The 15,162-nt window shown below is 44.5% G+C and overlaps 1 protein-coding gene across 12 annotated transcripts in view; it reads left to right on the top strand.

The window, feature by feature from the left end:
* CELF5 (CUGBP Elav-like family member 5) overlaps window positions 1-13,510 on the top strand; it is a 76,940-nt gene extending 63,430 nt beyond the window's left edge. For 3 of the 12 annotated variants that reach the window (XM_074204866.1, XM_074204868.1, XM_074204869.1), the window contains 7 exons: window positions 2,225-2,371; window positions 3,555-3,699; window positions 4,067-4,213; window positions 4,714-4,776; window positions 4,856-4,942; window positions 7,153-7,296; window positions 13,372-13,510. In XM_074204866.1, the coding sequence (XP_074060967.1) occupies window positions 2,225-2,371; window positions 3,555-3,699; window positions 4,067-4,213; window positions 4,714-4,776; window positions 4,856-4,942; window positions 7,153-7,296; window positions 13,372-13,499 (861 nt within the window). In that variant the 3' untranslated portion in view covers window positions 13,500-13,510. Of the gene's footprint in view, window positions 1-2,224; window positions 2,372-3,554; window positions 3,700-4,066; window positions 4,214-4,713; window positions 4,778-4,850; window positions 4,943-7,152; window positions 7,297-13,371 lie in introns of those variants that run through there. The other 9 variants (XM_074204871.1, XM_074204872.1, XM_074204873.1 and 6 more) reach the window with 7 other exon arrangements.
* The last annotated feature ends 1,652 nt before the right edge of the window (window positions 13,511-15,162 follow it).

The following is a 15,162-nucleotide window of genomic DNA, read 5'->3' as shown; positions in this document are numbered from 1 at the left end:
GATGGTACTGAATGCTGGCATGTACATTCAGTAGCTAGACATCTTCCTATTTTTAAGAGGAGGTTTACTCACCCATCACAGATGATCTAAAACATCCTCCCAGAGGAGGTGATTTTTGAATTGGGGGCTTGAAAAATGGGGAGGATCTTATCAGGTGATGAGTAGGGGAGAGCAGAGAGAGCAAGGTAAGCAAAGATCCACAGGTGGGGAAACGTAAGATGTCTTCAGGAACTATCAAACAGTTCCCACTGGCTAGAGCTGATGGCACCTGGCAGGGAGATGGAACAAGACTGGGGAGAGAGACTACAGGAAGATCAGAGACGGCCTCGAATGTCAGATGAAAGAATCTGGGCTTCCTGCTCAAGAGTCATGCAAGAAGGGTATTTGAACAGGGGAGAGGCATTACAAGGTCTGGGTTTTAGAAAGATGACGCTAGTTATTTATACAAAAAAAAAAAAAGATCATGAAAAAAGGGAAAAGTTGGAGGCAGGCAAGCTGATCAGGAGTCTCCTTTAATAGCCCTTGTCGGAGAGCCTGAAGAAACTGGAAATGTTCGTTCCAAAGTGCAGAAATCTCCACAGCCATGAAGGTCATGATCTTCCAATAACTGAAGGACCATTGTGGAGTAGACTTTTTCTTCTCAGCCCAAGCCTAGGGCAGAACTAGAGGCTGTAGGAAGCCAAGAGGATTAGGAGGACCAATTTCAGATCCAAATAAAGAGTAACTTCCTCATCATCCACATTATCCCACAATGGAACAGGAATGGGGGACACTGGTCTGACCATACCTGGAGCCACATTCTAAGGCAGCTGCTGATAAAGATGGAGGACAGTCAAAGAGAAGGGTCTGAAATCCAGGCTAGAGAAGCTTGGCCTGGAAAAGGAAGGACTCGGTGGGGGGCGGGGAATGACATAACTGTCTTTAAGTATTTCAAGGGATTCCATGCAGAAGATAAGGTAGACCCAAAGGGAAGAAGGAGGAGTAATGAGTGGAAGTTGTAAAGATGCAAATTTAGGTTTTAATGCAAGAAAAAACTTCTAAACAATTAGCTTAGTGAAATAGATTGCCTAGCAGGTAGAGGTTCTTTTTTCCTCCTTAAATAAAAGTTAAATCACTTCTTGTTGGTCATATTGCATTGGAGGGTTATTTTTCAGGTGCAGATTGGACTAGATGGTGACTGAGAATGGCTCATTCAATTCTGAGATTCTGTAGGCCCCAATTAGGGTTGTAATGTGCTCATAAATGTTTAATAACCAGCTCTCCAAAAAAGAAAGAAAAGAAGCAAACAATAATATATGCAACAGCACGTTTTTAAGTTTAACCTATATGATTAACAGGCAATCAGCAAAGTAGTAAATCCAGCCCTTATTTGCAGCTTTTGCTGATTTCTGAAGTGTAAATGTTACCACTGAAAATTTAACAATCAGCTCTTCCAGACTGGTTGGAGTTGGGTGTTCTGGGTGTAGTCCTACACAGAGAGGGAGTGTGGACAAAATGAGGTTCCAGCCAACTCAGAAAGGCTACTTAAGACAGGGAAAGCAGGAGGAGGACCTGGTGGTAGGTGGGGATGAGTATGAAGTCAAGGCAGACATCCATTCAGAAGCTGTAAGTGGGCATGCAATGATGGGATAATGTCATTCTCTCGCCATGGACTCCACAGAAGGCCTGGGTTCTGTTCCCAGTTCTTCCTCACCTTACTGTGTGACCTTAGACAAGTCTTTTGCCTTAATCCATGCCTCAGTTTCCCCCTTTATAAACAGGATTAAACTTGGTGGTCTCTAAGGTCATTTCCAACTCTGATATTTTATGAAAAATGTATCTATGTGTGGATAAGAGAGTAAGGGAGCCCAGGGTTGTGTCCCCGTCTCCTTGCTCCTCTCTCCTGGTCCCCTGCTAGGGAAGATGGATGGTCACTCTGCCTGCCTGACTCTCCATCTATCTTGTGGTCATGTCAACACTCGCCTACGTGAACGTTTCTCCAGTCACCTGCCATTTTGGTGGGTCTGTGTGGGAGTGACTCTGTTGGGCTGGGACCACTAAGGCTCAGCTCTAGATGGACACAGGGTGCCGTGTGGGTGCGTGTGGGTGTGCTTATGCGCAGATGTATTTGTGTCATTTTCACGGACTGGTCAAGCTTGGGGAGTGGGGGAGAGGGGAAGACCTTGCCTGGCCCCTGGCTTCTTGCTGCCCTTCTCTCTCTCCCTGGCCCTTGCCCCTTGCCCAGGGTGCCTCCTCCAGCCTGGTGGTGAAGTTCGCAGACACAGATAAGGAACGGACCCTTCGGAGAATGCAGCAGATGGTAGGCCAGCTGGGCATCTTCACACCATCCCTTACACTGCCCTTCAGCCCCTACAGTGCCTATGCTCAGGCTGTGAGTATCCCTATCCCCATTTCTCAGCAATGATGTCTCTGTCTTCCTGCATCTTTGCGTCTCTTCCTCTCCCTTCCCTTCCACCTGACCCTGACCCTACTGGCCTCAGTTTTATCTGTTTGTCTGTCTGTCTCTTTCCATCCCTGCCATCTATCTATTTCTCCAGGCCAATCTTATTTCCGCTCGGCCTCTGTTTCTCACCTCTCATCTCTGTTTGTCTACCCCCAGTGTCTCTCTGACTCAATTCTTCTCTGCTTAGGTCTCTCTCCTTTCCTGTCTCTATTTCCCTACTCAGTTCTCTCTGTTGTATCTATCTGTCTATCTCTATATTTCCATCTTTCTTTTCTGTAGTGTGTTTACATTCCTCTATCAGGTTTTGTTTCGGGGAGGATGGGAGGAAAAGAAAAAGAGAGAAGTAGGAAGAGAGGGGGGTCTGCTCCCTGGGGACAGGAAGTAGGGATCCCTCTCTATCACACTAAGCCTTGGCCCTGGGTCTCTGTTCCCTCCCCATGGACCCCTCCCCACCTCCATTCTGATACAGGTTAGAGGACACAGGGGGGAAAGTCCAGGGCTCCTGAGAGGTCAATCTCTCCCTGCCCAAAAAGAATGGCATGGTTTGGGGTGGGTCCTCTGTGGGGAGCTGTCCCTGGAGGAGGGGGCTGAGAGGGCCTGGGGCCAGGGAGATCCCAGGTGTGGGATTGTGCCTGTCTGCATCCCTCAGCCTTGCCGGGCCGCTCTCAGTGGAGTCTGATGCCCCCTTGTGGTCAGACAGAGGAGCAGTTGGATTGGGGACTAGGGTTAGACCCTTGGAAACAACAGTTCCATCCCTTGGTCCTGTTCTCCTGGGTCCCAGGAGAAGGGGAGGGGGCGGAAGAGGAGGAGGAAGAAGAGGGGGAGGAGAAGAAGGAAGGGGAAATGGAGGAGGAGGAGGAGGAGGAGGAGGAGGAGGAGGAAGGGGAAATGGAGGAGGAAGGGGAAATGGAGGAAGAAGGGGAAATGGAGGAAGAGGGGGAAATGGAGGAGGAAGAGGAGAAGGAGGAGGAAGGGGAATGGAGGAGAAAGAGGAAGAAGAGGAAAAGGAGGAAGGAGAAATGGAGGAGGGAGAGGGGAAGGAAGAGGAAGGGAAAATGGAGGAGGAAACTTTTCAACCATTGTCACATCAGCTTGTTCTGTCTGGCCTCAGCTTATGCAGCAGCAAACCACAGTGCTGTCCACCTCTCATGGCAGCTACCTGAGTCCAGGTGTGGCCTTCTCCCCCTGCCACATCCAGCAAATTGGCGCTGTAAGCCTCAATGGGATTCCTGCTACACCCATCGCCCCGGCATCTGGTGAGTGGTCAGTATGAGCCCCAGGTAGCCAGACTCTAGAAAGTGTGCAATGTTTGGAGGAACTAGAGTCAAGAAATCTCATCTTTCATACTCATAGCTGTTTGGCCTCAGACTTTTCCCATCTCTGGATCTCACTTTTTCCCTCTATAAAATGGGGAAAGTCTAGAAGACTAAATGAAATATTCAGATTCTGAAAGAATATAATCTAGGATAACCCTCTCTCAGGACTCTACGTGAGCCCAATATAACAAAACTAAAGTTCGGTCCAAGAATTCCCAAGAGGGAAGGCACCCAGGGCTGAGGGATGAGTAGGTGGGTCCTCCCATGTTCCTGATGATTGAATATCTTGGCCTTCTCCCTCTTCTAGGGCTACACTCTCCACCACTCCTAGGTACAGCAGCTGTGCCAGGTCTTGTCACCCCCATCACCAATGGCTTCGCAGGTGTGGTGCCTTTCCCTGGTGGGCATCCAGCCTTAGAAACTGTATACGCCAATGGCCTTGTGCCCTACCCAGGTAACATAGGAATGGGATGATGGTTCTCTGCTGAGTAGAGTTTCAAATGTCCCAGCTGCCTTGGATTGGGAGACTTTTAAAAGAAGCCTGGGAATAAGGAGGGCAAAGGAACAATGAAGGGCAATGAAGAGAGGCTGACAAGAAATGGGCATGGGGAAGCTGAAGGGGAATGGGAGGCAATAAGCAGAGCTTATCAAGGTGGCAGCCAGCAAATCCCTTCCATTCATTGGGCTTTTATTTCTTCCCCTTTAATATGAGTTTAGATTCATGGATCCCTAGGGTCCCTTTTAGCTTTGGTTTCTGTGACCCTATGACCTCTGTCTTGGGTCAAATTTCCCTCTAGAATCACCCAACGTAGCTCTTCATTTTTCATCCAGTTCCTAGTCCCTGGTGTGGCAGGTGGTGGTAGGGGTGAGGGAGGCTGGGGGGAAGAGTTCACAGAATGGTGAGGGTGCTTCCCCTTCTTCAAGGTCATCTTCAGCCCTTGGTCTCTTCTCCAGCTCAGAGTCCCTCAATGGCTGAGACCCTCCACCCAGCCTTCTCAGGAGTACAACAATACACAGGTAGGCCTACCTCCCTGTTGCTCAACCACCTCTTGCCTAGCTTCATCCCATACTTCACCCTCTGTTTCCCTTTCCCCAGCAATGTATCCAACTGCGGCCATCACACCCATTGCCCACAGCGTCCCACAGCCTCCACCCATCATCCAGCAACAACAGCAACGAGAAGGTGAGACTATCCTGGTCCCTCCCTATTTCTACCCTCATGTTTATGCCATCCTGGGGACCCAAGACAAGTTCATTCCCTCTAATGAGACTCAGTTTCCTCCCTCTGTAAAATGAAGTTAATAATCCCAGAAGACAGAATGAGATCAAAGAGATCAAAGATTCAATACACTGACTCTGGATTGGGCTAGCTGATAAAGACACAGAGGTGGAGAAGACAGATCTATCCCTGAAGAGATCAAAGTTGGGAAGGGGGCTAAGCAGAAGGATACACAATTTTTTTTTCAGTTGAGGTTATTTTTCCAATTACATGTTATGAAGTTTTTCAACATTCATCCATATATATATATATATATATATATTTATATGCACATTTTAAAGTTAAATAATTTACTTCCACCTTCCCTTCCCATCCCCCACCCCCCTCAGCAGTGAACATATGTATTTATATTTAACATGTTTACAGATTAGTCATTTTTGGTATGAGGAATTAGGATTAAGGGGGGAAAAAGAAATCCATGAGATAGGAAACAGATACATAGGAGACATTTTTAAAAAGTGAGTATAGTGTTCATTCAGATTCTGTAGGGTTTTTTGTTTTGTTTTGTTTTTTCCCCTCTGGATGGGGATAGCACCATCCAATGACTCACAATGTTGGTGTTAACACGTACAATGTTCTTTTGGTTCTGCTTCCTTTACATCTGCATCAGTAAAGTTACACAAAATTAAAGTAATGAGAAGAACATGATAAGGTCTATGAGGTGCAAAGGAAGGTGAGATCAGTTCAAACCAAAGGCAGGGGGAAATGAGATAAAACTGGCCATAACAGATTGTTAACAGGGGAAGGGACAAGGTTCCTCTGCCACCTCCTCTACCCCCCAAACCCTGAATAATCACACCCCAAGAAGGATATGCACTATGACTCTTAAATATGCCATAAGCTAAAAACCATCTGGCCTGCAGAATAGCTTCCAGACCTTCCCTACCTATAATGTTGGGTCAGTTTTCCCCAGGGTTCCTTGGGAAATGGAGGCCTTTTGAGTTTCTTTGTACATATGTTCCTGGGTCCCCATCTGATTTCTTTTAGGTCATGTCTAATTTCATTGAGGCCTTCAGTTTATGTCGCTGGGGCCATTTTATGTGGTTGTGACTGACACAGGTTCTGTGTCGAAAGAAGAGAGTTCTTTGAACAAGAGTCTTTTAATCTAAGGATGCCCCAAGATGGTTATCACATCACCTTATAAGAGGTCAATAGTGGGGGGAAGGGATGGTTATCTCCATTTTACAGGTCATAGAACTGAAACTCAGAGGGGTTGTACAACTTGTCTAGAATTATCCAACTTGCAACTCAAGAGGCATCCTGCCTCTCAAAACGAATAGCAAACATATCAATGCCTCTGACATATCTGTCCAGTGGAAGACAACAGTGGCCTGAACGATCCCAAAGTGCATCATAAAATCCTGAGATTTAGAACCACCAAGCACCTTAGTGACCATATAGTCCAACCCTCTCATTTTAAGGAAACCAAGGCTCAGAGAGGGGAAATACTTACCCAAGATCACACAGGTAATATGGAGATTGGAACCCAGACCTTCTAACTTCAGTCCATGACACCAAAATTTATATTGTATCAAGGGGTGCATTTCAGGGCCCCTGCTTAGAGCCCTCACAAAAAGCTATCCCTTTTCCTATGCCCAAGTCCCAAGCTCCCTTATGCTCAGTCACCAGCAATCCATATAGGTTTTTAGATAGCAGAAGAATATAGGGAAAACACCAGCCTGGGTTTTGTTGTTGGTTTCTGTCCTTGGTGGCTCTCAGCCTCTGCTCTAAAATGGAGATGACCCCTGCTCCATCTCTCTCCTTGGGTTCTGGTGAGGAAGGGGAATGGATGAGAAACCCTAAAGCATTCGCAACTTCAAGGTGAGAGGGTTGGGATTTATTATTCACATGCAAGATATTTTGCATATATGTGAGTGACTGAGTTACCTTGAGGCATTTTTTTGCCTTAATTTCTATCAAAACCTAAATTCCAGACTATAAAGCTGCCCTAGTGCAGGATGGGCTTGACTCAGTTCTTCTTCTTCCTGAAGATTGCTTGGTCTTGTGTCTTGAGTGGTTACACTACCCTCTGCATGATCGGGTGCTCAGGATCCTAGTGGGGTCCCATCTCCTCTCCTTGGGGGCTTTATGTCTTTCTCTCCCCCTACCTGCAGGTCCCGAAGGCTGTAACCTGTTTATCTACCACCTCCCCCAGGAGTTTGGAGACAGCGAGCTGATGCAAATGTTCCTGCCCTTTGGCAACATCATCTCCTCCAAGGTGTTCATGGACAGAGCCACTAACCAGAGCAAGTGCTTCGGTAAGCGACCACCCTACCCATCAGCAAGCCAGCACAGATCCCTAGGTCAATAGAAGGTATAAGCGATTGGTCACAGTGCTAGAGGAAGACCAAGTCCAATTCCATGATGACTTTCACCTCTACTCCTTCAGCCAATGAACATGGCACCTCTTGTGGGTTCATTACTGAGGAAGACTGAAACCCTGTTCTTAGAGAGTTCATTGCCTGAATATTGAAAGTCATTGGGCACTTGATGTAAATAGAACTGGAACAAGCTGTAATGAGATCTTAGGAGAGAGAACACATGCAGCTGGGAAACCAGAAGAAAATGGTTATTATTTGGCCTTGAGGAGTGTGGAGGAATTGTAGAAGAAAAGGGGGAGGTGAGGACAAGGATGAAGAGGCATTCCAGGTGATAGGGGAAAAAATGAGTACCCACACAACACAGTTGGCTCAGTTGGATCCATGATGGTTGTTCAGATAATGGAAGATAGCATTGTTCTCCCTCTTCCCATCATACCCCCCAGTCTGCTCCAGGTTAAATATTCCCAGTTCCCACAAACTGATCCTTCTATGGCATGGTTTCTAACTCCTTCTTTATCCTTGGAATGAGCTGTTGCTCCTTCAAGGCATGATACCTCCTTGTGACTGACTTTCCACAAATGTGGTCAACATCCTCACTGTAGAGGATGGGATGGACGCAAGAAGAAAGCATTGAACTAGCTGCTCCAGGAGTCCCTCCCAGTTCTGACCTTCTAGGATTCTACAACTCTCTCCTAAGCCTCCCAATCCCCAGGGTCAACATTTCCAATTCCAGACCATGATGAAACTTACATCCATCTTAACCTAAGAATAGAATGTCCCAAAGAAACTTATTCCATTTTTTTTTCTTAAAAAAAGGCATGTTTGTACACCCTTGAGAATGGTGATAGTGGAAATAATCATTGCCCAGGCTTGGACCTGCAGTGATGGTCAACCAGAATATGGACAGGAAAGGAATCCAGGCTCAGAATTCCCAAATGGTTCTGGGTCTTCCTGTATTTTGTTCCCCTGATCTGTCTTTCACAATAGCTGACATCCTAACGGGCTGGGGCACCAGATTTCTAAATCAAAATAAATTTTTCTTATATGCCTTTGAACCCCAAAGAGTATTTTTTTTGTTTGAAAGGCAATTGTGTTAAGTGACTTGCCCAAGGTCATACAGCTAAGTATCATCATCATCATCATCATCATCATCATCATCATCATCATCATCATCATTATTATTATTTTACCAAAATTACAACAGCAGACATTTATTTATATAACACTTTAAGGCTTAAAAATTGCTTTTCATTCATTATCCAAAGGAAATAAATAGGTATAACTAATTCCCAAGGAAACAATGAATAATCTGAGATTCATAGAATTTAAGGAACTTCCTTGTGGTCCCACAACTAGAAAGCAGAATCAAACCCAAGTCACCCTGACTCCAAATCTAGCACCCTGATCAATATGTTATTCTCTATTGCTTACAACCTTGAAAAGACTGAATTCTGGCTCTGTGACTAATTCATGACAGCAGCTGAGTAATCTTTGAGTGTTTTAATGCATCTCTGTATCTTAATTTAGGGGCAACAGCTAGGTAATTATTAAGTGTTTGAAGTCAAATTTGAACTCAGGTCCTCCTGACTCTAGGGCCAGCATTCTATCCACTGTGCCACCTATCTGCCCCTAAAGAGGAATTAAAAAAAAACAAACAACTTTCTATTAGCACTTAAGAGAAAGGGAAAAATAATCACATGAGAATAGGAAAGTGATAAAATAAATGGGATTGGGGTGGGGTGAGCATTTGAGCCTCTGAATTCATTCTAACTCAAATCTATGATTCTCTGCTATTTTGAGTCATAAAGTTTGTGAATATTGGCCTAAGATTTCAACCAAGATGGAGAGATATGGACTAGAACTGTTAGAGGGGCTAATTAAATGAATTGATCCACAGAGGGGTCCGGGGATCTGAACACAACTGCCTACTGTTGAACCAGTCATAGAAGGCATCCTTATCAATCAAGTCACAGATGGATTACTTAACATTTTTAATGAGGGCAAACACAAGTAAGTACAAAATAATTTGAGGAGGGGAAAAAACATTGATAATTATCCAAGGGGCAGGTCAAGGAAGGCTTATTGTAGGTGGGGGTACCTGAGAGATGCCTTGGAGGAAACTAGGGGATCCCAAGAAGAAAAAGTGAGGAGAGTCCCAGTTCAGGCCTGGAGGGAGAGGCCCAGAGACAGGGAACAGACTTTCAGAAGCATCTAATAGATGAGCTGGAGGACATAGGAGCAGGATGAAATCAGTCTGGAGAGATAAATGGTAGCCAAATTGTGAAGGACTTTATTCAAGGCCAGGTAAAGTGGTCAGCGTCTTCCTTTAGGCTACAGGGAATCTCTGAAGGTTCAGGAAAGGAATATGACATGACCTGTGGCATCTTCATCATTTTGAAGGATTTTGTCTATATTCTTCTACAAATCCTCCACAGATATCCTGGGAGGTCTTTCCAGATCTCTCCTGACAAGTGATTCCTAAGTGAATTCTAGCGGGGGAAACCCAGCTTTTTAGTTATCACTTGTTCTACCTATATCATAAGATTACAGCACTGGAAAGGACTGAAGACAACGAGGCCAATTTCTTCACCTTGCAGTGACCCAGGGAAGTTAATTTACTTGTCTAAGATCACATAGGTAGGAAGCATTAGAAGTGGTATTTGAACCCAGGTCCTTGGATCCAGTGCTTCCAGTTCTTTCAACACTCAAATACAATCAGTTGGGAAGTCCTTTGAAACCTCTCTCTCCAACATCTCCTGCATTCCTATCCATTCCTATCCCTTAACCTAGTTTGAACCCTTATCAAATCTGGCCTGGATTATTACAATGTCTCCTAACTGGTTTCCCTACTTTCCATCTCTCTTCAACCCAGCCTCCACAACAGCTGCAATATTGCCATTCCTAAAATACTATTCTGAACAAAGAACTCCCCCTTTCTTTAAAAAATTATCAGTAGTTTCTTATTTCCTTTAGGATAAAAATACAAACTCCTCTCTGGCATGGAAAGCTCTCCACTAGATGGTGGCCACTTACTTGTCCAATTTGTCCTATTTCTCCCCTTGTGTGCTCTACTACAGTCATATTGGTTTGTTAGACATGTCTTAGATATGACATTGCTCCATCTTCTACCTCAATTCTGGTGTACGAGTAGTCCCCCAAATCTAGAATATATTCATTCCTCACCTCCACCTTATATAATTCCTACCAATTTGGGGGTCATCACCTTTTCTGAATTCCCTAGTACACTTCCATCTTTGAAATTACTATTACTTGGTACTTAATGTCAACTGGCCTCTCATTTGTGGGTGACTGGAATAAAAAAAGAGCAGGCTAAAAACAGGAGAGTCAAGATACAAACGGAAGTTTAATTTCAGAGTGAAAAAAAAATTATGCCTAAAAGCATAATCCCCACCTCCTAAGAAGAAGGACTTATGCTGTTGAGTCTAGGGCCATTTATATACAGGAAAGGAGATTGATTCACAACACAATCATTCTTAAGTCTTGAGACAATTCTCATGGATGGAATTTCTTGGTACAATATAGGCATCTTGGTTCCTGTGGGAACAGTCATTGTCTCAAGTCCGGGGGTAGTGATTGCTCTGTGGGATACTGAACCAGAGTTCTGTGAGGGGAACAAGAGTACAGTACTTGGTGATCACAAGGAACAAGAACTGTAAACATTTGATGGATGACCTTGGGAAATAGGGGGAGCTAAATCCCTCAGTGAATATCTGGTGTTGGTCCAAGCAATACATTTTTCCAGAGAGTGAGGCCTTGGCTCTGGGAAACAGGATATCTCCAAAATATTTTGACATTACATTTATATTTACTTGAGGTTATATCTCCCAGTAGCATGTAAACTCCTTGAGGGAAGGGACTGTTTCTTTTTTATCTATATCTCTAGTTTCTGGGACACAAGGTAGTGACTTAGGAGATGTTTGTTCAGTTGAATTAGGCAAAAGACCCTGAAGAGTACGCAGGAGATCATGAAGGCAGCCAGGCAAGGAGTATATCCAAGAGGAGAGGGTTATTAACTGTATCAGAAAGTTAAGAAGGGTCAAGGAGAAAAACTGGGGAAGGGCTATCAGCTTTAATACTGACACCCTAAAGATAATATTTCCAAATGAGTAGTAGGGATTGAAAGGTAGAACAAAGGGAGTTAAGGAGAGGTAAGCAACACGTGCAGTCTTTCTAAGAGTGAGATATGAATAATAACTAGCATTTTTTAGATAGATAGTTCTTTAAGGTTTGTAAAACATTTTACAAACATCTCACTTAACTCTCAAAATAACCCTGGGATATTAGCCCTATTTTGCAGATGAAGAAGTTGAGACATAAAAAGATAAAGTGACTTGTCCAGGGTCATACAACTAGTTAAATGTCTGAGCACACAGCACTGAACACAGGACTTTCTGCCTCTGTTTCACCAAATAAACTGCCTAAAGGGAAGAGAGAGATATAAAATAGTAACCTGAGAAAGTGCCAGAGTTAACGTAGATATTTTTAATGGGTGGGGAGACTTGAACATTTGTTTAGGTAGCAGAGAAAGAGTCTGTGGATAAGGAGAACTTTAAGAGAAGAGATAGGAAATATCTATGTTAGCAAACTCAAAGGGAATGATCCGGCATATAAGAAAGGTTAACCTTACTGAGAACATCATCTCTTTGTGAGAAATTGGAGCCAAGGAGAGAATGGGGAACAATGAAGAGATATGGTAGAGGGAAGCAGAGACCACTGGGGCCAACCTTTATTTTTTCAGTCAAAGAAGAAGCAAAGGCCTCTGCTAGAGAGGTCAGAGGGGGTGATAGAGGATTGAAAGGACCTGAGAATAGCCACTGTGCAGAGTGTAATCAGTCAGAGAAGAATAAAAAGATTTCAGTGCAGCAGTAAAGACCCAGTTGAAATTGTATGATAAAATCTGGCCAAGGCTGCAGTCGGAATGGTTTTAGGAAATGAAAGCATCTTTTTTTTCCAGCAGTACATTAAAAGGAACTAATAAAACTAAGGCAGGAGAGGAGAACATGATCCAAGGTTGAGATTTAGTGAAGCAGGTGCAACATTTGGACAAGGAGGCAAGGGATTATGGGTTGCAGGACAAGAGACAGGCTACAAGTGAGTTGGTCGACTACAGGATTAAAAATGAGAAGGGAGGAAACTGAAGGCAGAGCACGGGCTGGTAGAGCAAGGAAGGAAGGATGTTGAACGGAGACGAAGGTGAGGGCTAAAGATGGGTCTAGGACTGAAAAAGAGGGAGGACATCAGGTAAAAGGTACATGATCTCATAGCAAAAGGAGAACTGATTTTTCAAAAGTCAGCTAACCTCCCCTCTTACTCAATGCATAAATCTTTACAATTGACTCTTGGACACCCCCAATGATAGGAAATTCCCTCCAATGCAGACTTTTGAGCATTACCCTGTAAGGTGGCTTATACAAAGTATTCTCTAAATAAGAAAACCAAGGCTCAGAGAGGTAATAGTCTTCTTTATCAATCTTATATTAAGGGTTGAGCTGGAATAGGAACATGGGTATTCTAGTTCTATGTCTATATTTCTCTATATTAGTGGTATCAAACTCAAATAGAACTGGAGACTGCTAAGCGGTACCTTAGGATGTCTGCAGGCCTCGTATTGACTTGATTTTAGAATGTGATGATTTTCTACGTCTTACTATATTTTTAAATTTTGTTTAGTATTTCCTAATTCCATCTTAGTGTGGTTCAGAGCATTCTTGGGAGTTTGTAGGCCACTTGCTATCACCATTGGCCTCAGGTTTTCTAGCCTTTTACCTTTCTAGGCCTTGTTTTTCTAAAAGTACAAAGAGTTGTACACCATTTTTTCCCCAGGGAGGACCAAAACTTTTGGATCAGTTTGTTTAAAGGATAGATAATAAAGTCAATCAAAAGTTATTGGCCTTACTAAATGCTCTCAAGAGACAGTCAAAGGAAGAGCTCCCCTCTTCTGGACAAGCCCCCCTAACTTAGCAACCCTTCCCCCTCTGCTCTGGCCTCCAGGTTTTGTGAGCTTTGACAACCCATCCAGTGCCCAAACAGCCATCCAGGCCATGAATGGCTTTCAGATTGGCATGAAGAGATTGAAGGTCCAGTTGAAGAGGCCCAAGGATGCCAGCCACCCTTACTGACAGGACCTGCAGCACAGGTAAAGAGGCCATCTCCCTTTTCTGACCACATGGGGGCAATTTTGCTTTCCTTGTTTCAGCCTAGAACGCAACAGTTAGTCCTGGCATGACCATTATAAAGACAAGATGGCGGTGGGGGAAGAGGGGAAAGACTTCCATAGGTTTTGATTTCAGATGCCCATCTCTGACAAGGAAGGCTAGGAGAAGGTGCAAGGGCTTATACCCAGCTTCCTCCAGTACTCTCAGAACCTTCCTTAAGTTCTCAAAAAAAGTTGCTACCAACTCTTGGGGTAGAGCCAATCTCTTCTTAGCTTAAGAGTACTACTGTTCTCCCATGGAAATAGAGATCCAAGTTCTTCAGAAGTGAGACTTGCTTAGGGCAGAGACTAGCATCATGAAGGGCAAGTCATCTCTTTCTGGTTGATTGCCTTTGGAAGACTTGGTTTACCCAAAACTGGGTTGTTTTACTTGACAAAACAGCCTGGCAAAAAATCCCCCCATTAGAGATTTCCATCTTCATGGCCCTTGATCCAAGACACCAACAGGAGGTTTCACTGTGGGCTTCTGGTTGACTCTGGCTAAAACAATGAGAGCCATGGGTGGGAAGGAGGCCAAAACAAGAGAATTAAAGGACATCTTGATTCTGTTCCAGATCCGGGAGCTCTTACAGGTCTCTTTGGGTACACAAGCTCCACTGAGGCTGACTTGCCTCATAATTTACCTTCCTTCTCCATCAGGTGAGGGGCAAATCCAGAGGATGGTTTGCAGCTTCAAATAGATCCAGGAGATTCCAGTAAATTACAAACTGTTTTTGACACCAGCCCTCCCCTTCCTATCCCCCTGCAACACCCCACCCCCAAAAATGTGAAACATTGGAGAGGAACGCAGCTTTGGAAGGCGACGGCAAGGAGATCCTTCCCATGGGGGGCTCCAGCAATGTCCTGGGGACCAGAACATGGCCCCTTGGGGACCAAGGATTCTCCACCCTGAGTGGACACAGGGAAAGAGTGAAGCATTGTGGACCAGAAAGTTCATTGTTGTGTCTTTAGGTCACCATGACAACTCTCAGAACTTTGAAACTCACCCTTTCATATATATATACATATATATATATATATATATATATATACAGTATATATTTTTTTTTAAGTAAATCACAGGACCAAACTTTGCAGAGACTTCTGCCTGTGGGAGAAGGATTATGTCATCTCAACAGGAACTTAACAAGCCCTGAACATTATCAGAGAGGAAAAGGGAAGGGTGGCAACAATCAAAGCTCCCTCTCGCTCTCTCTCTGCTCAGTATTAGGTTCGGGCTTTTGGAGAAGCAAGGATGGAAAGTGCTCCAACACTATATACCTCCAGGATCTTGTTACCATGGCGGCAACTGGATGAACCACTGAAGAATCTTTGGATGGCCTTCAGGCCAGCTTGGTTAGGCAAGCTTGAGTCCTTGGAGGGCCAGCAGGCCCATGGATTTGAGACTCTGGCTCAGTCCCATCCCCATAGGAATCCCCTTGCACCTGGATTTAGGCACAAAAATTACCTTTGACTCCCTCCCTCCCCCTACTCATGCCCTTGTCTTCCCCACCATCTTCGTATTCATAGCCTTATCCTGTTCAGTCCTTGGGTTCCATCTTTCTTCTGTGGGGAGGGAATCAGGGAAC

Source organism: Macrotis lagotis, chromosome X (assembly GCF_037893015.1).
Source record: "Macrotis lagotis isolate mMagLag1 chromosome X, bilby.v1.9.chrom.fasta, whole genome shotgun sequence".
Classification (NCBI taxonomy): Eukaryota; Metazoa; Chordata; class Mammalia; order Peramelemorphia; family Peramelidae; genus Macrotis; species Macrotis lagotis.
This window is presented reverse-complemented; position numbering and strand designations above follow the sequence as displayed.